Consider the following 23,009-nt stretch of genomic DNA (forward strand, 5'->3'; position numbering starts at 1 on the left):
TACATGAACCGAAAGGTCATGGGTTTGAGTCTCGGTTGGGGTGTTTGGGAGGCGACTGATGGATGCCTGTGTCCTTGCCCTCTCACCCTCCCTCCCTCCCTCCCTCCGTCGCCCTCCCCCTGGGGTCAGCGGGCATGGCCCGGGTGAGGGCTGAGAAAGGAGAAGAGCCGCCTTCCACAAGCAGACCCTGAGAAGACCTCCCTCACGGAACACCGCGGGTGAGCACGGGAGGTGAGCGCACGGGGTTGGAGCCCACCGCCGGTCTCCCGGCTTCCCGGTCCGCGAGCCTCCCCTCTGGTCCCACCCGCGCTCCCACCCACCCGCCCAACCGCGATCTTCTTCTTCTAATTCCCTGCCAGATCGGGAAAGAAGAGCGAACCAAAGGTCTGACGGGAAAATAGCCTAACATCCCGCCTGTGCGCAGCGCCGGCTGCTACTGGTGAGGGCAGACAGCGAAGCCGCAGGTGTGCCCGGGGTGACGCCCAGCACACGCAGGCCCCGCGGGCCACGGCCCCCCGTGCTCGTGTCCCGCGGGTCCACCACAGCGGTCAGTCACCGGACCCTCCTGAGGGCGGCCTGCTCTCTAAGACAGAAGGCGTGCTGCAGGGGCAGAGGCCAGCGGAGAGACTCACGCTGGCTTCAAGGGGAACCCAAAGGGGTAACTGTTTTAACTAAAGAATTCCCTAGAATCTAAAACAGACACCCACTTCCAGTCGCCAAAAAACATCACACGCTGGTCTACAGAAGCAGTGTGCTACCCAAGCGACCCCTCGGACACTGAACCGTGACCGAGTCTGCTCTCCACACCGCACTGCGGGGTGGGGGCCAGTCTGCGAACACCGCGCCAACAGCGCCCCCCTCTGGTGAGACCGCACGCGCCCTGTTCCGGGCGGCCCCTCACCTCCTCAGGCCCATGTCGTCGTGCTCCTGCAGGAGGGTGGTCGGGTGCAGCACGCACTTCCCGCTGTCGATTTCCACCCGTATGTCGAGTTCAAAGTCGATGTTCCTCTCCGAGGCTGTGCCGCTGAGGCTCCGGTTGGCGGGGGCCGTGGGCCAGCGCTCCGTGAACAGCTGGTGGACGGCAGCGAAGCCCGTGGCCTTCTTGCGCGACGTGTGTCTGCGGCGAGAACAACTGTCACCGCCCAGAGCAGAGCGGGAGCAGTGCGCACACACTGCCCTCCAGCGTGCGTGCGAGCCGCAGTCTGTGAGGAGACTGCTCTGTCTCACAAGTCCACACCAACTGAAGCGTCTCCCGAGTGTGACGGAGCCCGTTTCACTCCACACCCACGCGCTGAGAGTGGGCACCGTGCGCCCAGCCGTGCGCTAGGACGCGGGCGCGGTCTCCGCCGCGGGGGCAGCTGCAGGTGCCTGCGGGCACCACCTCCACGTCGGGGAGGACACGGCGTTTTGCAAACGCGGCAGGTCTTCTGCGATCGGGTTAGGGGACAGAGGCACAGGGAAAGGAGAACAGCCCGTGCCCCGCGGAGCCGTGTCGCACCGGCAAGCCCCGCGCACATCTCTCGGTCTCGCTGCGCTCGCACACGGCAAGTCTTTCCCGTGAACAGTGGCACGCGATGCTTCAAGCTCAGTCCTAGACTCACAGACGTCACCCGAGGACCTGAAAACTGAAGGGTACTCACGAGGGTTTCCTGTAGATGTAAAACCTTTCCTTCTCGTGGTCTTCGTCCTTCTCGGAGTCGTCGCTCGTAGAAGACAAGCTGTCGTCCCGCCGGCCGTCCTCAGGCTGGAAGGCAGCGCCGGGGGAGAAGCCTGGCGCCCGGGGGGCACGGAACGCGGAGCAGGACCCCTCGCTGCTGGGCGAGTAGTGGGAGGGGCCGTCGATGGTGACCGACAGAAGGTCCAGTTCTGTCTCCTCGGGAAACTGAGCGTAAAAAGAGGAAACGTGGATCAGGTTCAAATCGAGAACTTCTCGATTAAAACAAGACGACACACGTTTAAGCATTTAAAAATTGTCCCAGAGTCGGATTTCCTCACTCTGAACGGAAAGAAAGGTCAGCTTTGCGAACGCACACACCGGCACAGCAAGGAAGGAAGCGGAAGGTCAAACCACAGAAAGTCACACCACCGACATGCGAAACACTAGAGTGAAACTGTGCTCAGATAAGCGTGTGCCGCCGTGCTCATTAGTAGGAAGCACAAGTCAAACATGCTGCGGAGAGCGGAGAAAACGAGGACCCGCTGCAATCAGCGGGCAGGGGAGCGTCGGCAACACAGCGACACGGAGGGGCGCCCCACGCAGCGCAGCAGCAGCAGTGGGTCCCGTCCGGGCGGGGCCGGACGGTGGGAGACAGCACAGAGCTTCTGGAAGGGACACGTCAGTCACTCAGACTTAAGAACCCTACACCGGAGGGTGAACAGTTTGTATCAGCACCGTGGCACTCACTGAGGACTGCGACCGGTGGTTCAAGGAGGCGGCAGAAACACAGCCGCCTACGACCTGCTCTGGACCCCCGACTCTGAGAGCTGCCTGCCTGCCCTCCGGGGGGCGGGGGAGGGCCCTCCCCCCGAAAGCCTCTGTCCCGTCTGCCGTGCAAGGTGAGCAACCTTCTGCTGCTGCCACTATTTGATTCCTACCGCAGTTCTACTTTCCTAATTCAAAACTTCAAGCATTCGCAGGATTCACCTTTTCTTTACTTTTTGTAAGATACACGTTGTTTAGTACATAGAGTAAATCAAAGTTTATTTATCGGAGCACCTTCAATTTTTAAAACTGTGGTAAGAATTTATGCAGATAAACATCCCTTTGTTCTCCATTCATTTTTTATGTAACCATGCCTAATGACTTACTTTGTAATTTATAATTTTACATACTATTTTTACCAACAGCATACATTGTTACATAAAAGTAGGGCTTGACTCAATGCATTTAGGAATCAGTCGTTTCCCAGCATATACACATATTGAATCATACGCTGCACAGCTGAAACTAATACAATGTTACATGTCAATTATATCCATTAAAAAACTTAATTGGTAGATTCCACTCAATTCACTGTAAATGATTTATTTCCAAGTTCATTTTTAGAAAAAGGATAGGTTTATCAAGCTCATTTATTATAATCTACTAGTTTTAAAACAAAATTCAGCCCTGGCTGGTGTGCCTCAGTGGATTGAGTGCTGACCAGCAAACCAAAGGGTTGCTGGTTCGATTCCCAGTCAGGGCACATGCCTGGATTGCAGGCCAGGTCCCCAATAGGGGGTGTGTGAGAAGCAACCACACACTGATGGTTCTCTCCCTTTCTTTCTCATTCCCTTCTCCTCTGTCTAAAAATAAATAAATAAGATCTTTCTTAAAAAGCCACATACATTTAAAAAAATTCAGTTCAACTAAATTCAGTGCAACTATGGGAAATACAGGGTCCAGCAGAAGTAATGCCTGTTTGAGTGTGGTTGGCAAGGTAATAATATGGGTGTAATAATGTATAGTTTCAATTTAAGCATTTCACCTAAAATGTCATAGTGTGCTTAAGTGTGATACTGTCATGTTACAGAATCACATGCTTATGATTTTGTGGTAAAAGATTCTGTAATAAAAAAGGGGGCGTTATTTGTGCTGGACCCTGTATATTGAGAGTGTAGGGTTAAAAGTTGGGAAGGGAAACCAAGTGTATGTGAAGAAGTGGCAATTTTTAAAAGTAACTTGACAATTTCTAGACAAAGGTTTATATAACTAGTATGTAGGTATGTTTTAAAATTCAATTTTACTTTTGTGATTTATTTAGAGAAAATATCTAGCTCATATAAAGGTTATTTTGACTTATAAATTATGACTATAGCACATTTTCCATACTATTTTAAAAATTAGAATAATTTTCTAAGTGGAGTTTTTATACATTTTTTTATACCAGTGACTCAAAAGAAATAACATTCAATGATTAATTTGTTGTTTTGTGACAGGTTTGATTTTAATTTGAACCAGTCAGCTATTTTTTTAAAGAAAATATTCATTTTGTATTAAGGATTAACAAATAACTATAATAAAACTGCATTTTTTGGTTTACAACTTGGTTGAGTTGATTTAACCTTTTAATTGTGAAGATTGAAAGTATTAAACTATGAAGAAGTATAAAACTAAAATATACTTATGCAAGAGCTCTGTAACTCAAAAAATTTTAAACCTTTATCTGAAATATTTTTGAGGTCTGAGTTCAGCATGAAGTGAGAGGAAGACATTTAGAAAGATGATTTCCGAGGTGGTTAATTAGTTTTAAAGCAGAATTTATGGTGTTCTTAAAAAGTACCTGAAAGTACCCTTCCCCGGGACAGCTGGACTCAGGTGTGCTTGCCCACACTGTTTTTTTCAACTTAAAATAATAAGAAAATTTATAAAAACTCACAAAAAGTGGTTTAAAATAAACAAATACGCAAAAAACAAACCATTTTTAACATGCTATTAAATTGGGCTGCAACTCTGAAGCTGACTTTTTTCCTTCTGGCCTCTGCTGTTACCTTTACACATTTGACCCTGAAGTGCGGAAGTACGGAATGCCCAAGCAGTCCGCGTCGCACCTGTGTGCAGGCCCTGGTTCAGTGTGGCTCTGCCGCAGGCAGGGAACGCCCAGCGGAACCTCTGCCTGGACCGCGCGGCGGGGTCTGCACTCTCCACGGCACACTGGCCGGCCAGCGGGCGGCGCCCTGCTTTCAGGGCACTCCAGCACTCCGGCCATCACAGCCCCCCCCCCCGCCCCCCGACCCCGCCCGGCTGCAGGCTGCAGGCGGGACTCGCACCCTGAAACCGCAGAGCCCTCACAGCTGGGCGGTCCCTTGGCCCCGTGCATCTAACCCAGGGCCTCGCTTACTGTGTCCTGGATGCTGAACGTCACGCGGGGCCCAGGAGATGCCGCGTCCACACGGATTTCCGGGAGCTCCTCGGGGTCTCCTGCTCGAGAACTGTGAGTGAAACGTAAACTTACAAAACATCAGCACTCCCGTTTTTAAAAAAAAAAATCCCTGGACTTTATCACAGTCTGATTCGTGACACTGCACTCTATTTCTAAACATTCACCATAACCGAAGACTGAAGTTTTGGTATTGCATTTCTTAACTTTTAGTATCCCATAAAAAACACTGAATGTTTTGCTGACACAAAATGTTCTAAAAAGGAATTTATAATTTTTACTTTCCAGTACTCATTTATTAGTGAAACAGCATTCTCCTTCAACACGTAAACCCACACACTGAGTGTGTGTGAGCTCGCACATTTTCTCAGAGGGCAAGCTCAGAGCAGCGGCTGCTACTCGGCACGTCCCCCTTCCTCGGACGGCCCGCAAGTTCACACGCGGTCCTGCCTGACAAGCCACGCACTTCGTTCCTGAAAAGCGCAGGATGGTGGCTTTCCAGGAACGAGCGTCCTCGCTGAACTGCATCTGAGGGCGCCCGGGAGGCGCGCACTGCTGGTGAGGGAAACACGAGGCCCGCCCTGGCTTTCCCGAGTGTGTGGCGCTGGTGCCCCGCTGCACAGGAGCAGCGGCCTCGCTCAGGCTGCAGGTGGCCGGGCCGCCGGCTGGAATGCACGTTACCTGGCCCTTTCCGTTCGCTTCAGAGGCGGCCTCCCAGAGGCAGAGACGGTCTTGGATCGGCTGTAGCTCGGTTTGTAGCCCAAACCCCACTTGTCCTTCAGGGAAGCAGCCTAGGGAAGCAGGGAGAAGGAGGTGAGGGCAAACCACTGCGAGCCAGTGCGGCCTCCCCAGGTCGGGGAGCACGGGCGAGCCGAGGTGCCACTTCCCCAGGCAGGCGCAGGCGCAGACAGTGGGAGTGGGGCCTCGGCCGCCGCTGCGCTCCGGCCCGCACGCACGTCTGAGGGCACGGCGAACTCATCAGCCACCGGAGTGGGGGGGGCCTGAGAGAAAGACAGGAGCAGGGTGAGCGCAGGGAGAGGAGGTAGGAAGAGAGGAGCCCGGTGAAACGGAGGCGAGAATGACAGGGACAGAGGAAAGGAACCCCAGGCCCCTCAAGTCCCACCCGCACGCCGGCAGCTGGGACAGCCCCCCATGGCGGCAGGGAAGGCAGCGGCGGCTGGACCGCTCTCTGGGCCTCCAAGCGCAGAGCAGAAGCCGTGGCGCAAAGGGACGCGCACGGCGGAGGCGTGTGGCGCAGGAGGCCGCGCCGGGCAGCTGGGGGGACGCCGAGGGAGACCCACGTTAGGGACACGGGTTTCGCCCGCTCCCCCGTCCTCCCCGCCTAGTTCTGTTTTCCAGTCATGACTGCGTGTGAGCGGCCACACGCACACTGTGCAAGCACTATTTTAATTACCCGTGTGCAGGATTACGTGTTTATGAACACCGGAAGCCAGTGATGAAGAACTCAGGTTGGAGTTCAGATTTCACTGAAATCAGTAACTCAGAACGACACTCCAGCTAGGTTGTCTGGGACGCGGGGGTGGCCAAGGGAAGAGAGTCCCAGCCGAACACTGCTGGGCCTGTCCCGCCCCCGCTCGCACCCGGCGGTGCTGCCTCGGTCTGTGTGCGTGTTCATGTCCAGGGGCGCCTCCCAGCACCCTCCTCCGGGACGAAGACATGGAGGGTTCTGCTGTTTATCTTTTTGTAAAAAGCAAGTTTTCCACTAACAAGACCCAAAGCAATCTACTTCCAGTCAAACAAGTTTTAGAATTTTTTTCTACTGTGTGTAGCATAGCTGTGTATTTATTTTAACTGCTCAGCAATTGGACTAAATTCCAGAGAATGTGGTGGCCAGTGGGGTCGAAGATAAATAACTTGCTCGTCAAGAGACTCTCACTCCACCACAGACAAGCGAACAAGCACATGGTAGAGCAGGAGTAAATCTCTGAGAGGTGGAGCGAGCCGTACGAAACGGAACAGGCCGGGGTAGAAGGGAGGTCGCAAGAGAATTCCCGCTTGAGGTTGAGACTGAAAAGAAAGGGCGACTTCGAGAAAGGCAGACCAAGCCCGCCGACCGAGGGCACAGGCCGTGGGTCTGCTTCCCGGCGCCGTGGGGACTGCTGGGGCCTGGCCGTGGTCACGTGACCCCATCTCTCCCCGGCTCATGTCTCCATTCCCTCATCCTTACAATGGGCAAGGACACAAGCCCCTCCCAGGGCAGTCCCACGTGCAGTGCTCTACACAGTGCCTGGGGCACGGCAGGTGTGGGCGCACGAGCCAGCCGGTGCTGTCACCAGCAATGGAGGGAGGGAGAGAGGGAGGGAGGGAGAGAACAGCACAGGTGCCATCGTCAAGTTCAGGAAGTGAGAAACAGTCTGCTTCGATACAACTCCGGGAACTGCGGACTCACCCGCATACTGGACCTCCGTAACTTCTTGCGCACGTCCCTCCGAATGTCGTTCACAGCCACGGACTCCAGCTGCTGGTAGCGCTGGATTTCTTGGTTTATGGTTCCTTCACTAGCACCTAGTTTTCTGGGTGCAAAACACATGTGGCAGTGAGTGTAAAGAGGTTAAAAATTAAAGCTGATTTTTACTTGCTCCTTCTTAGTTCTTTCACTTTCCAGAATATCAGAGACCACGTACGAACAAGCCAAGACCCTGCAGGAGGGTAACGGTGGAACTGGGCAGACCATGCCGGCCCGGCTCCGACGCTCCGGGGAGCGGCCCTCTCATCCTGGGGGCTGCGGACCGCTCCGCAGAAAAACACTGGCAGCAGGTCCTGCCTGTATATAACTTAAGCCTCAGGAAGGGTTTAGGGGAGGAAGTGTATGTTTGCTTCAAGTCATTTTTTCCACCCAAGGACAAAACTCAAGCTGTACCGTGAGTCAACAACAGGAAAGTGTGAATCACAGTATCACTATTAATTTTCAGACAAGCTTTAGGGCACGCCTTTCACCACAAAAATGCATCTGTTTGTGTCAAGTCCTTGAACTCAAGAGAACCACAGGGACAGGTGTTGGGGGGTCAGAAGCTACGAGGCGAGGCGTGGCGACCCTCTCTGGGAAAGCGGACGTTCAAGGCTGCCGAGAAGAGCCCAGCGGATGGAGTGCTCCTCAGCGAGCGGGCGAGCGCCACCCGGCCGACAGGACACACAGAGAACAGATTACGGCCAGGCGCCCCTCCCCAGCCCTCCCCTCGCCCGCCCCAGTGCTGGAGGGGGGCCGACTCGGGCAGGCCGACAGGCAGGCACTGAGTGCAGACACACAGGCTCCCGCTCTCACTCTCTATCCCGCCCCCCAGCTGGCCCTCTTCACTGCAGGGTTGCACGAAGCCACCCCACCTCCCAGAGGTGCTGTGGACAGCAAACCGGGACGACGTGTCAGGTGCGCATGCTGAGAAACCCTCAGCTTGTTTCCCCTGCCAGAAATGTCGGTTCCCAAAATACTGACGTCCCCGAAGACAGGTGGACAGATTCACGTTCGCACGTGAAGGTACACGCAAGCGGCCTTGCATATGTGGGAACACGTATGTGGGACACAAAGCCAGCCACACACGCTCAGAAACGAGGCGCCGTGGTGGCGTGGGGCCAGGAGCTCGGGCCCGGCCCTGTGCCTGCTGGACGCGCGGCCTCAGGCAGCTGCCAGCAGTGGCCGTGCTCATCACCTTCACCACGCCCAGCACCCCCCCCCCGCAGCCCCCTTAAGACCCAATGGTGGCTCCGTCGCCGGGGAGCGTGCACTCCGTGGGTCACCGGGGCACCTACTTCAGATCATCGATGACCTTGGCCTGCTCGTTCAGCTCCCTGATGTCCACGATGCGCTTCACCAGCTTCCTGCCCCGCAGGTCCCCCGGCTGGCTGCAAGGCGCGCCTGGCCTCCGGTACTCAACCGCTTCCTGCAAAGTCAGAGCGCGTCTGGCTGTCGGTGCCATCCTCCGGCCACCCGGCGGATCTACTCTACCTCAGACCGACACCAATCAAGGATGCATGCAAGAATCAGAGGCATCTACAGTAGGCGGGGTGATTGGAGTTCTCCAGTGATTGGCAGCCCTGGGTTTTCACGGGAACCCACTTCGTTGCCACCTACGTTTCCCCACGAGTGAGCTCTGCACACTCTCACGTGGGCCTTGCTAGCCTGCGGGGGGACCCGCGGCCCGGGGCCGCACAGGTACTCTGCGGGGACAGAATAGCGCTGCTGCTGCGGGGGCGTCAGGCCCAGCAGGTGGTTTACAAGTCGCTGCCCGAAGGTGAGCTTGTGGCCGTCTCCACTGACTGAGCTTCCGTCTGAACTCTGAGCGACACACAGGAATGTTAGCTCTTCGCAAGACGTCTTTCCAAGAACAGAAGTACTTCATCATACAACAGTTAGAAGTAGCTTGAAGTTGTTTCATGGTCAGTAACCAGAACAAAGCAGAGTAACTGTCTTTATAACTATGAAAAAATCTGATACCATAAAATGGACAGCATAGATGGAGATATATATCTTTTAAACGCCTACATGTTGTGGGCGTGCACTCTGCTCTCCAGCTTCCTTTTTTAGCGTCCTTACTCAGACACAACTCACACGCGTAGAACGCACCCACGTCGACGGCACACTCAGTGGGTCCACACACTCTCAGGGCTGTGCGCCATCAGCACAGTCAGCCCAGGACGTTTCCAGGGCGCGCGAATGGAGCCTCGAAGCTGCTGGCAGCCTCTCTGGGGCCCTCCCGACGCCCCCGCCCCCCGACGCCCCCCCGTCCGCCCACGCCCCCAGCCCAAGGAAACCACTAATCTACTCTCCATCTCTAGGGATCGGCGGCACTTCAGTTTGTCACTGTGTCGCCTGCAGGTCAAGGCACAAGGTGGTGGACAGACGTCATGATGAGACAAGAACTCAGTTAAAAGACAGTATGAAAGGGGACCCCAAAAACCTGGAATATACGTATTTAAAAGTGGTGTATTTATTCTTCCACGTTTAAACTGTAGTCCCCTTCAAAATGCCCCCATCTGATGATGTAACACACCTACTGGGAGTGTTCCCGCTGCTCCCAACAGTTTCTGAATGCGTCACCCTTGCTGCCTTTCAGTGCTTCTGCCGTTTCTGGTTTCACCTCTTCCACACAGGCAGAACGTTTCCCTCTGAGACTTTTCTCATCCCCATGGGAGAAAAAGTCACTTGGGGTGAGACTGGGTGAACAGGAGGGTGGGGCATGGGGGTCCTGTCGTTTTGGTCAGAAACTGCTGAGCACTCAGCGCGGGGTGGGCAGGCGTGGGCGTGCTTGTAAACCACCCAGCATGAAATGGGCAACCAGGTTGAAAGAGTCATAAAAAAAATTCACGGAAGCCCAACACAGCCTCTCACAACAACACCAGCTGGTCCACTGATACAGATGGGTTCCTAGAACACTCACGGGGCAGGAGAAGCCTGTAATAAAGGGGCCCCCCTCCAGAAGATAATTCCAGGTTTTTGGGGGGTCTCCCCTCATATTATGACATTAAAAACAATATCATGAACTGTGGACACAGGAACCACCACTCCCTTCCTCCCTGCACAAGTAGCCACTGCAATATAATAAACACCACTGAGTTAGCAGCACCCCCGCCTCTGGTCGAAGCACGCCCAAGAGCGAGATTACGTACAGTGTGGACAGTGGGAGACATAGTGTCCACTTCGTCCTCGTCCGACAGGTCGCCGATGTTCACGGAGTTCAGGTCGGCAATGTCGTCCACGTCCTCCTCGCCGGTCAGGGTGGTCAGGGTGTTGCCCAGGGCGTTCAGCCGCTTGCCGATGTTGGGGTCCATGTGCACGTCAATCCCACACATCTTCCACAGCACGTTGAGGGTCCAGGTTCCGGCGCTACTGCTCTCTGTTTGCACAGAGAAGGGACATTTAAGCAATTCTACATTTCAGGGGTCAAACGGACGGAGGCCCGTGCAGCAGGCCACGGCCCCATGGCCCCGACTGTTCAGGGTGCCCCGAGGCTGCCTCGGGCAGCAGCAGCTGCTCCTGGGACTGGGACTCCCTGCCCCTCGTCCTGCCCCACGGCTGGGCGCCCGTGGCCATGCTCCCCTGTCATTAGCCAGAGCAATGGAATCATCAGCCCGGTGAGGGTCTGTGCTGGGAAGCAAGAGCCCTGCCCTGGACTGCAGAGCTCGGTCTTCCCGTGTCGGGGGCGCCGGGCCCTGAGTGGCTGGCAGCCGCGTGCCCGTCGGGGGCCCAGGGACATGAAGCTGGCTCTGATCCTAGTATCCTTCCAAATTTGGAAACGTCCTCTCCCTCCTGTACCTGTCCATAGCGATTGGAACTTTGTATTTCATTCTACTTAGCACACACTATAGTTTAATTACACTGCAGAGCCTTAACTACGTTATTATAACTTAAATCTACAGAGTAGAAAGTATACCTTGTTTATCTTCCTCTTCCCTGAACATGAGCGGTCTATCGCGTACTGAGCAGAAGTCTGATTTACAGTTGTCAAATAAGAACATGCTGGTGATCAGTACACACGTGTAAAATTTGGGGAACACCAGCGTCAGTTCACAGACCTCCCCCCGCCCCCCAGTCACTGTACAGGCAGAAAACACGCATGAAGGCAGGGCTCCCCCGCCCAACAAGGAGCAGGAGTGACACAAACGTGGACCTACCAGCCGCCGCTTGTCCCGCGGTCCGGGAGCACACTTCGTAGGTGCCGTCGGGAACCACACCTGCACACAAGCACCCAAAACGGTTGACAACGAAAGTGCGCTGGAGGTCAAATACTGTACTGAAACTTTTCACCCAAAGAAGGTTGTCACCCAAACGTAACCAGGACCACGAGCGTCTCTAGGCATCAGCTGCCAGCCTGGAGACTAACAGGGCTGCCTCCCACGACGGGCAGCATCGGCTTCCCATCCCTGGAGTTTCACCCGTAAGGGCAGGCGTTTAGCTGTGGCTGTGCCTCCACCTTCTGCCTGTGCCGTCCTCGCCGGAGCGACCACATCTGGCTGACCAGCCCCTGCCCCCTGCCCTGCCCCACTCAAGTCTCTGGGTGCTGTGACAGTCTGTGACAGTCTGAGCCAGCGGGCGCGAGCAGCGCTCTGCAGAAAGGTGGCTGCTGCCGTGCTGCCAAACGCAGACGGTCCCAGACCCGTCATTTTGGGAGAAAGGGTCAATTTGTTCAGTAACAACTTCTATTACATGGTTTCTATTTTTAAGATCGTGCCAATGACTTTAACATCTAAATTATATTTTTGAACCATATGGTACCTGTGCCTCGCACACAATTATAAAGAAAGAAAGAACTAGATCTTGTTTCAGGGGAAAAGACCACCCAAGTCACCCTTACAGTCAACCCTCATAGTCGGTTACAGTTCGGAGCAAAAGAAGCCCAGGTTACCGCCTCGAATCTAAGAATGCTGGAACGAAAACAAAACCTTTGGAAATCTGAGTAACATAATTGAGCCCAAGTGAAAGGAAGAAACAGTAAGTAAAAAGAGGGTAACAAACTTTTGAAATTTCCTATTCCATTAAATGTCAAAGGATCTCTTAAAGTTTTTTAAAAAAAGATGAGAGATTCTGTGAGTTCACAGAACCCAGAGCCTGGAGAAGGAGTGAGGGCCAGCAAGCTGTTGAGGAGCAGCCCCGACCCCTGAAGGCGAGGTCCCCTGAAGGCGAGGTCGGGAGCCCAGAGACTCCGCCCAGGGGGCGCGGTCTCTGCGGCAGAGACACATCCCCCAGTGGGGCCAAGCCCCCTTCTGGGTCCAGGGTGACAGTTCCAAACCTCTGGTGACCGAATGCTGCCCATGTGTTGACAGAGAGCTTGCAGTCTTTCAAAGGAAGTGAACCGTATATGTAATTTTCCCAAGTTCGTGTTAATGAAAAGAATCTAAGATTTACTATCTCCTCACATAGTCCTTTGGACTCTTCCTACATTCTAAAACTTAGATTGGCCATTCTAATTTTCACTGTATTTCCCAAAAAAACCATTAGAGAGGAAATTTGACCAGACCATCTTTTTCTTAGGGTGGAACGTTAAAATGATGTATAAAAAAATCCTCAGGCATGCTCCTACTGTTCTTATTTCTCTTCCCCATACTCAACTCTTATTTTTGTTTTGTTTTTTTTTAAGATTCCATTTATTTATTTATAGAAAGAAGAGAAGGGAAGAAGAGAGAGAGGGAGAGACACACTGGTATGAGAGAGAGACATCAATCAAGGGCCTCTCGTACGTGCCCCAACCAGGGATCGAACCCACAACCCAGGCATATGCCCGACTGGGAATCGAACCAGTAACCTTCTGTTTTGTGGAATGTTGCCAACTCACTAAGCCACACCAGTCAGGGCCTCAACTCTTTTTTAAAAAAATGTATTACATGTTAGTTATATCTAAGTATACTTACTGGCTAAGAAATTTAAGTTCATAATCTTTCCTTCTTCAAATATAGTTTTTCTTCGTTATTAAGATTAATGATGCTTCATTAATCCTGCTATAATATTTAAAATATTAAAATAGATAAAATAAACCCCGACACCGTCAAAACAGCAGAAGAGCACAGCTTTGGTTACTCCCAGCGTCGAGTATTACGGGATCGCAGGAGTCCGCGCAGTTCACACCTTGCGCCCCACACACCCGGACGTGCGGGCTCGCTCACGGGCACGGCAGCGCCAGCGAGGGCTGGCTCCCCACCCCTGGCTGTCCACAACAGCTCTTCCGCGTTACGTGAGGAACTGCACGTCACACTTTCGCTGCAGACCCCCAGGGCGGGTGCTCTACCTGCCCCCTTGGGAGTCAGCGCAGGAGCGACCAGGCAGCGAGCACACCCTCGAGGCCGAGCCGTCAACAAGAAGGGCTGCGTGGCTCACGGGCTGACACTGCAGAAGGCTGCAGTTCCCACCGACATGTTCCCGTGTTTTGAAACAGACACAGCCCTCCTTTTACAAAGCCCAATAATATTCCCACCTCTGAGCATCCTTTCACAGGTGAAGACATTAGGTGGTGGTTTCTTGTTTTTGTTTCTTAACTTTTCAAAGGCCCACTCCGCGCACAGAAAACAGACGACACTCACAGGCATTCATCACGAGGTCCCCACGGACTTCCGGCTTCCAGTCGTCCCACGATGTCTCAAAGCCGTCGGCGAAGCGGATACAGAAGTTTTTGAAGTGCCCCTTGCTGACCAGGGACTCCGAGGAGCAGGCCGTGATGAGGGTGCTCTCGATGGTCAGCACCAGGGCAGAGCCAGCGTCGAGGTCCCCAGCGTGATTGGACTGCCGGGCGCGTTAGGGAAGCAGCGAGACAAAAGGTGACAGCTGTTTACATTTGGAGAGTCTCGTAGGGCTCGTAAGAGCCAAAACCCATGAAGGGTCAAGCCCAGAAAGCTCCATTAAAGAGCAGCCGAGAAAGATGCCTACTTGTAAAAGTTAGCTTGCTCAAGTGAAATGCATTTCCATGTCTATTTTTTAAATAAACTTGCAAAAGGCTAATTGTCTACGTTTCTAACTCAAGCTTCTGATTTCGCTGTGAGGAGCATTCATCCTCATGCGCATCACCAGCCTGGGTGTGAGCAGCCTCTGGGGACCTGTCCACGTGCCGTGGAAGCACCGCCATTCAACTCCTGACACCCAAACGTATCACATGTTGCCAGTCCTCCACCCAGAGCTTTTCTCAACACGGCTGTCCACACAAAATACTGGAGGATAAATTCACTCAGTAACTGCTTACAGGCTATTTGAGATAAATTATAACAGTAAAATATAGGCATCTGCTCTTGTTGTAACTGCAACTTCTTCGTCTGACAGGGTTTTAATAGCCTTCTTCTCTCTCAGGCACATGAGTGTGCAAATATGTATTTCTGAGAAGTGGTCCCAAATTATGAAGAAAAGATTCTATTTTTTTAAGTCCTTTTTGTTTAAAAATTTTACTTATTTATTTTTAGAGAGGGGAAGGAGAAAGAGAGTGAGAGAAACATTAATGTGGTTGCCTCTCCAGTGCCTCCGCTGGGGACCTGGCCCACAACCCAGGCACGTGTCCTGACTGGGAATCGAACCAGCGACTCTTTGGTTTGCAGGCTTGCGCTCAATCCACTGAGCCACACCAGCCAGGGCTGAAGAAAAAATTCTTGCTTTATCCAGGTGCACATGTAACTTGGAAGTTTCATCACCATTAAATTTCAGTTTAAAAGCACTTTGAAATTTCCCACCCTATTTAAGATGAGATTAGTAAATGTTATTAACTACTACTGTTAAATGTTCTTTTGTTTCTATTTTGTTAACAAGTGTATGCCAAAGCCTTCTCTGGTTACAAACAAGAACAATAAAAATATTCTGAAAACTACGATGCTTAGTGGTCAAGGTCGAATGAGGGGCTTTGAGACGGTGTCAATGTCATCCCTGTCCAGAGGCCCAGCAGAGCCACCAGAGACAGATCTCGGGGGTTCGAATGAATGAAGAGTCCCCGGGGAAGTTCAACCGTACCTGCCGTTTACGAGGCTGAGATCAGAATCTGTTCTCCTAGGCAAATGCACCGTGGCGCACTACGGCCCTAGAAAGGACAGAGGACTGCCTGGCTCGTTCCGCACCTGTGCCGCGTTTGTGATTGGCAGGCAGATCCCCAGGTCGTTGACCGTGAGCTGCAGGAAGAGCGTCCCGAAGGCCTGGGCGGAGGTCTGCTGGATTCCGGGCAGCATGTCCACCACCTCCTTCGTGGCCATGTGGATGTCCTTATGCAGAGCCATCCGCTGCTCGTTCCAGTTGTCGTAGGCAGCCTTGTAGTTCAGCCAGAACAGCACCGCTGTTCACGATGAAGGCAGGGTGGAAACAAAGTTGGAGTCAAAGCCGTAAAGCTGTGTAGCAAGTAAACCTCAACAGCTGCAAACTCCCATAGACAAATGTAAAATTACTCGCAGGAAATTGTCGCATTGGAATTAGAAAGAATCTAAGAGGATATAGTCTGCTTGACAAATGAAAAAAAGGAAGCAGGAAGCAGACAACTACAAAACGGCAGAAGGAAGACGCAATCCAGGTCCGTTCACTGATTCAGCAATATAAAATGTTACCCACAACACCGCCCACGGGCACTTTCCCGGCCAAGAGACAAGCAGCCAGTGCCCGCCACCAATTAAATCTTCAGTGGCTTCCTACATGGCTCTCTGTTACTTCTGAAACACGCCTCCCAAACAGTGGCCCAGTCTGCACTGACTAGGCCCCCATCTGTTCAGCCTCAGTCCCCACGATCTTCCTCTGTGAACGCTGCTGCTGCTGCATGCTCTGAGACCCCTGTGCTCGTGCGCCCTCGTCATCAGGCTCTCCCTGTTTGGCAGATACTGAGCTGGTTCTGGCTGCCCACGCCAGGGGCTGCTCCAGGTCGGGGGTGCAGAGGCAAGGGAGAGCAGCTCTCATTTCCCATCTCCCCGTGAACTCCTAGCTCCAAGTCCAATCTGAAGAACTGGTGACCCTCTAAGTGGCTCAGGACAGGGCTGAGGCCCCCTGGGGGCCTAGAACACGATCTCTAATGCCCCAGAGTCCACCCCGCTCCACCCACTGTACTGAGAGTCCCGGGAGAACAGGAGACTTCAGACTGCACTTCTAGACCAAAAAGCAATAAATGTTAGAGAACAAGCAATAAGGATGATACCAAACAAACGAGTGCACTGGTTTGCCAGACCAAAATCTCAGCAAATAATTTTACAAAGTAACGTGACTCTAAAAACCGAAGGGAACAAGCAAGGACCTCCTGCGATGCCCACACCGCAGCTTCAGGGGACAGCGAGCTGTCCCTCCCAGCACTTGCACCGGGAGCTGCAGGGGACCGCCAGCGGGACCGCCCTCCTGCCGGGCCTCACCTCTGTCGAAGGCCACGGGCTGCGCGTACACGATCGGCCTGTTCAGGGTGATGAGCACGGCCTCCCTGTCCGAAGACCCACTGATTTCTTCTCGGAGGGCATTTCTCAATCCGATTCTCGTTTTAAAATAGGCAACTTGATGAAAATCAGAACCAGCTTCCTCATAAACCTAAATTAGAAGTTCAAGAAGAGCCAATAATGAAAAACGTTTTAATAAAAGAGGCTAAGGGTTTTTTAACAACATTAATGGTTTTGTGCACCAAAACAACTATAGTACATTTTCCCCAATTTATATTTTATACCACAAATACCCGAACCTCATATACAACATGAGTGGGTATTTAAGAAGTAACTATAAAGTCAAACATCAAGTTCACATAAAACCAAGGGTGAGGTCCACACTCTGAATGGCAAAATATTACATGTTTCAAGATAATTAGATACTCGCTCCTCTCAAAATATTTTTATTTGGACAAATTATTGTTTTTTTAGAGATGACAAAAAACTTTTGTTCATTTATTCCCACCACATATTCTTTAATAGGGACATTCAACTGTGAAACTGTGGTATTCATTTAATCAGTTTTTCAACTCACAGAAGGGAAAAGGCTAAAATTTACATAATTTCCAACAATAAAACAACAAAAAGCCTCCATGATCTGTGAATATTAATTTTTATGAAACAGAGTCTGATCAATGTGTGTGTGTGTGTGTGTGTGTGTGTGTGTGTGTGTGTGTATATAAACATAAAAAGATATGTTTAGCATTATGGTATGCAAAACTTGCTAATACTATAATGTAACTAAGAAACTTAGTAACATTGTAAGAACTCACCAATGTTAGTACAAAGCACTGAAATAAGGATAATGTTTAATGAAATGAAGAGAAAACAAGCAAGCATTTAAGAAGATACTGGCTTAAGTTTCATGTGACTATACTTGCACTGAACTCTAACAACAGACCACCCAAGTACTCGATGAAAAACCCAGGTAAGATTGCAAAGGCCTTCGTAAATAAGTTTTCATTACAATTTTCAACCAGAAATGTTAGCATAAATATATGTGCTACTTAATAAATACCGTGGTATTGAGAGTAGGTAAACCTGATGTGCACAAGCGCAAAGCCGCAGTGCTGATGTCGGCACACTCTGCACTCACCTGATGTTTGACAATCTGTCCCAACGCCAGATTCAAGTCCACTTGGCATTTCCCGAACAGTTTCAGGTAGCTGCTGCTTCCTGGAGAGGCTTTGGTTTGGAGCCGGTTCGAAAGTTCCAGTTCGATCAGCCCAGTTTCGAACCTCACGGCCCGCATTGACGGGGTCGTGGCCGTTACCTGAATGCCCTGGCAGAGTCAGGGGGAGAAGGAGACAAGAGCCTTGAAGCAACAGGGCCGCCCACCTTTCAGCGCATGATAAATCAAACAGAGTGCTTTAAAACACGTGCAGGATGTCTAACAAACAGATGAAACTGCCAATAGTCTTTGATCTCTCATTAGTAGGGACCTTTTAGCTACTAAATTTGATTTCAGTATTTTGTATGTAAAATCTAAACTGTTTATGGGTTAAATACATTACAATTAAATAACTATTCAGTCTAAATAGTTTTTAAGAACATTAATGTCTTAAATATTATAAATATGAAGGTTTTCTATTAAGATATTACTGTTAATTGCACAAATGTATAAAATATCTCTTACAATTGATAAGAGCAATTATTTTAAAAAATAAAATGCTAACAGAAGGGAGTAAATTGTTGCAAACGTATATGTACATAGTATGGCTGTTCAAGAAGACAAGGTTGATCTGAATGGTCCGCGTGGAAAGGCACCCGAGGCTTTTAAGATGTGCACACACGCGCACTGAAAAGACCTTCGCAAACAAAGCAAGGCCCTACAGGACATCCACACGCTTGCTACAGCTTTTCTCTGAGTGGACACAGGTCACCTCCGGGCTCTATCTGGCAGTTTACGTATCGCGTGCGCCTCCTGCAGCAAGCGCGCCCTGATTCACCAGGCAGACGCTCCCGAGGGCAGCGCCAGCCTCCCCGCGTCACCTTGAACTGCAGGTTGAGGGAGTACAGGAGGATCTTGGGCTTATCCCCGTCCGCGGTGCCCTCGTGCTCGTTCCAGAGAGGAATCGGCTGCTCCCCGCCTGCAGGAGGCGACACGGTCGAGGGTGAGGGGCAGCTTCTTTAAAGGACCACCACCACCATGGCGTGCACTGGACACCCCCATAAACACTCATCTTCCCCGAGGGTTCGCCCAAGCTCTGGAGCAGGTCCGGCTCACAGAGGCGGGCGCCTGTAAGGCGGGGACGATGCTGCGCACACACACACTGCGCAGCACATCTTACAAGGACTGAATTAAAACACTGCCCGTGTAAGTAGACCACACGTGACTACACATTTCAGAGAATTTACCTGAAGCAAAAAACATAAACTAATTTCTTTAATCACATGCTCGAACTTTGTTGTTTATATTTAGATGTGCTATAAATGAAAGAACAAAAAAAAAAACTAAAGGTGGAGAAAAACCAGCCAATTTTGCTTTGTTTCATAAATCATGGACGTACACATTACATGTGACAAAAGTAATCAGCAAAGGCGCCTGCAGGCGGGAAAGCCAGGGCAGGCGCACCTGGTGTGCAGGGGGTCCTGCCCAGCCCCACCCAGACGCCGGGCCAGTGCTCGTCCCTCAAGCTCCAGGCCCCATGCGACCCACGAGGAGGGCCGCCCACTGCCCTGTGTCCCGCGCCATGCGGGGACAGGTCGGCTCACCGGAGACTTTCTGTATCACTTCGTTGACTTCCTTCATGAACACTTTCTGCACGAACACCAGGTGGTTCAGAAGGTCGGTTGTGAGGTTGTGCTCAAAAGAACCAACCTGGCAAAGAGAGGCGGGGTGCGGGGTTAACGCTGCTGCCTGGAGAGTTTCGGATACATCTCTCGCTCACATAAGTGATCCCCAGCTCCGGAGCCAACGATTATCCACACACTCTTTGACATCAATACCCCGAAGAAGGGTCAAAAATATTCAGATTCCCCCATACGTCACTGACCTATTATGGGCCATTCCCCCAGTTTAAAAAAAAATAACAGTAGCCAATAAGGTATAAGAAGTCATTTGAAAATGATAAAAATTATACCTTAATTATGTAACCTGCTAATTTCGAAGCTGAAATTTTGTCTAGAGCAGTATTTATTTTTAACAGCCACTGCTGTATCGTTAGAGCGAGGAGCAGACGCCATCATAACAGAATGAACCACGAAAACATTGCAGAGAGGGTGTGAAACCCAGCGCAAGAAATAACAAACTCAAGCGCGTTTCGGTAGCCCACAGGGAGACAGACAGACACGCGTGCACGCCCACACCAGATCTGGCCCGGAATTCTGGAGAGTAAATGGTTTAATGGTTCGCCTTGAAAGCTGGGGTCGCCACGTATTCCGGTACACCCAAAGCTTGAAGACGCCTAATCACGAAGAGTAAGAAATGACAAGGGGAGCGTACCTCCGCCACGCAGCGCAGGTAGTTCCCCTGCAGGTAGTAGCCCTGCTTGGTGGGCAGCTCGTCGATGCTCCACACCTGGTCGGAGTAGCTGTCGTGCTCCTCCATCACGTACTTCCCGGACATGGTCACGGGGGGCAGGTTCAGGCTGGCAGAGGGGGGGATGGTCGACATGTCCGTGGCAGAGACTTTGGAGGTGAAACGCAGTCTGTGGTTGGGCAGCTCAAACGTAAACCTGGTCTGCGCACCTGCGAGAAGGGAGAAACGCTGCTTCGCTCAGGAGCTCGTTCACACGCGTGTTCCCTGCTCTGTTCACAGTGGCACCTAGGAAAAACTCATGCATCCCCCAAACCTGCGTGGGGGGATTTGGAATGCTGCTTCCAAAGAAAGGCAGGATGCTTCCTGCCTTTAAAACCGTCCACGGGTGCTACAGAGAGAGGGTCAGTCAGTCGGCGTCGTCAAGCCTGGAAGAAGCATCCACGGAGGCCACTAGGGCCCAACACGTGTCTGGTGCCAGAGAAACACCCTTACCAACGCCCTTCGTGTCACGGAGGGGAGAAGGAAGAGCAATTACTCTTATTGCAGAAGAGGTACAGCAAGCAAGTCAGGTGCAACAAGTGCACTAAGCAGCAGCAGACGTCGCACTAAAATCAGAATTTATCGCCGACTGTCACACACACCGTGTCCTGTGTACACATGCGCCGCTCTCCAGCCAACCCAGTCTCTCTGCCGAGTGGCCTGTGTACCACCAGCTCTCCCCACTCCCACACAGCTGAGCAGACTATCATGGGTACACACACAGGTATATAAACACAAAACAGTACGATTACATAGTCCCAGTGTCCTCAACTGTGCCAGAAATCAGTCTTTCTCAAATACTAACGAACGGTCACCTCCTCCTGTCCCCTTCGCCACGTTCACTCACCCCACAGTGAGGTCTGCACTGGGACCGAGTCAGCCACACACGGAGGGGCTCTCCACCAGCCGGTGCCACCGTGTGGGCCACCGAGAGGTCCCGGTGGCTCTGATGGCTGCGCTCCCCACCCCCGCCAGGCACGTGCCCAGACTGCCACTGCAGGCCGCTCGGGGGCCGGGGGCACTGGCCACCGCAGGAGCTGCCACCGCTACCACCACCACCAGGGTCACCAAGTACAGGGACCACTGCCAGCCGCACCCTGAGCCTCGGACCACCCTGTGTAAGCGCTGCCATCGTTCGACTGCTCTGGTCCCGCTGCTGCATCTCAAGAAGAATCACGGGTCTGGCCTGTCTGGGTATTTAACAATACGTTCGCTTGCTCCTGGACACCTGTATCCTCCGAGTCCAGAACTGCCTCACTGGCTTTCCGCCTGCCGCTCCTGCTGACCCTCATACTCCAGGGACGCCCTGAGTAAGCGACCAAGAGGCACCTCACTGCCGCCCCAACGTCTGCGGGCCTGACGCTGCTGACTCCGCCGGCCCCAGGACGCTGGCAGAGTATCTGTTTCCAGCGACACAAAGATGCGGATGCCCGGGCCAACCCCTCCCCTAAAGAAGGCCTCACGTGCTAGGGGCAGGAGGAAGTACATGCGCATATAAAGGCACACGCCTGCACTCATATATGAGTGTGTACGTGAATGTTTTTAAAAATGTTAATAAAACTTACCATGTTAACAGAACAAAGGAGAAAAATGTTTTAATTTCACAGATGCAGAAAAAAGTATCTGACAATATTTCCCAATCAGTCTTCATGGAAAGTCTTAGCACACTAGAAATAAAAATATTCTTAACCTGATAAAGGGAGCCAAGCAAAATCCTACAGTAAACATCATATGCATTGGCAAAATACTGACGTCCTTGAAAAACTGTGGTAGGAAAGGATGCCTGTAACATTCCTCTTGCTGAACATTATAGAAGTACATAAGACAAGAAAAAGAGAAAAAAGGGCAAAAATCCTGGAAAGAAAGAAACTCAAGTATTATGTGCACACAGAATGAATGTCTATTTGGTAAACTCCATAGCATCTTATTAGCAATAATAACGAGGCTTAATATGGTTGCTGAGTATAAAATTAACATAAAAGGGTCAAGTGCATTTGTACACATGGACACCCAACAGTTTAAAAAGTGCCATTTTACAAAGTATACCACTCGCAATAACTACCACCACCACGTTCAGTAACGAAGGATCTAAGTAAACAATCTTGCAAAAGGTGCACAAAAGCCTTAAGCAGAAAAATTTTTAGCTTTGTAGAAAAACAATACAGAAAACCTAAAGACACAGAGAAATAGACATATTTGGGAACTGAAGGGTTAAATATTGTACCAATTCTCAATATCAACAATTTTCCCTAAGTAAATCCAAGGATTCAATTAAGTTCCTATAAAAATCCAAACAGGCTTTTTTCAGAGAACTTGACAAAAGACTGTAAGATGTGTATGAAGAGCACGGACAAAAAATAACCACCAGAACTCCCAAAAGAAGGGCAAGTCGGGGAGCAGGGCAGCACTGGAGCCGAAAGCCCAGGGACACAGAGCTGAGCCCCGGGGCTGACCCGGCGAGCAGAGCCAGGTCAGCCCGCCCGCGGTGCAGAGGTGACCGGTTGTCCAGACCTCCACCTCCACACCGAGTTTAAGAAAACCATTTCTATACAGACAAAAAAACATGAAAAGGAGAACTTCAAAACATTTAATAGGAAATGCAGAATATTTTCATGATCCTGGGAAGAGAAGTGTTTAAGACATAAAAATGCACACGACAGAGGAAAACAATGGTAAACTCAGCCACATTAAAATTAGTGTCTGTCTGTCGAACAATGGCTCGGAGTGAAATGATGAGCCTCTGGCCGGGTGACAGTGCACGTTAAACACAC

At 51.4% G+C, this 23,009-nt stretch overlaps 1 protein-coding gene across 10 annotated transcripts in view; it reads right to left on the reverse strand.

The window, feature by feature from the left end:
- KIAA1109 (KIAA1109 ortholog) overlaps nt 1-23,009 on the reverse strand; it is a 115,995-nt gene that overhangs the window by 21,659 nt on the left and 71,327 nt on the right. For 7 of the 10 annotated variants that reach the window (XM_045831175.1, XM_045831178.1, XM_045831179.1 and 4 more), the window contains 17 exons: nt 20,164-20,408; nt 19,434-19,539; nt 18,711-18,808; nt 17,815-18,000; nt 16,659-16,827; nt 15,396-15,607; nt 13,887-14,085; nt 11,487-11,546; nt 10,482-10,708; nt 8,947-9,150; nt 8,625-8,755; nt 7,270-7,393; nt 5,541-5,650; nt 4,821-4,911; nt 4,263-4,325; nt 1,641-1,882; nt 902-1,117 (listed from right to left, as the gene is read on the reverse strand). In XM_045831175.1, coding sequence (XP_045687131.1) covers nt 902-1,117; nt 1,641-1,882; nt 4,263-4,325; nt 4,821-4,911; nt 5,541-5,650; nt 7,270-7,393; nt 8,625-8,755; nt 8,947-9,150; nt 10,482-10,708; nt 11,487-11,546; nt 13,887-14,085; nt 15,396-15,607; nt 16,659-16,827; nt 17,815-18,000; nt 18,711-18,808; nt 19,434-19,539; nt 20,164-20,408 — 2,683 coding nt within the window. The remainder of the gene's footprint in view (nt 1-901; nt 1,118-1,640; nt 1,883-4,262; nt 4,326-4,820; nt 4,912-5,540; nt 5,651-7,269; nt 7,394-8,624; nt 8,756-8,946; nt 9,151-10,481; nt 10,709-11,486; nt 11,547-13,886; nt 14,086-15,395; nt 15,608-16,658; nt 16,828-17,814; nt 18,001-18,710; nt 18,809-19,433; nt 19,540-20,163; nt 20,409-23,009) is intronic. The other 3 variants (XM_045831182.1, XM_045831180.1, XM_045831184.1) reach the window with 3 other exon arrangements.

This window comes from Phyllostomus hastatus, unplaced genomic scaffold (assembly GCF_019186645.2).
Source record: "Phyllostomus hastatus isolate PE091 unplaced genomic scaffold, TTU_PhHast_1.1 phas_contig_159, whole genome shotgun sequence".
NCBI lineage: Eukaryota > Metazoa > Chordata > Mammalia > Chiroptera > Phyllostomidae > Phyllostomus > Phyllostomus hastatus.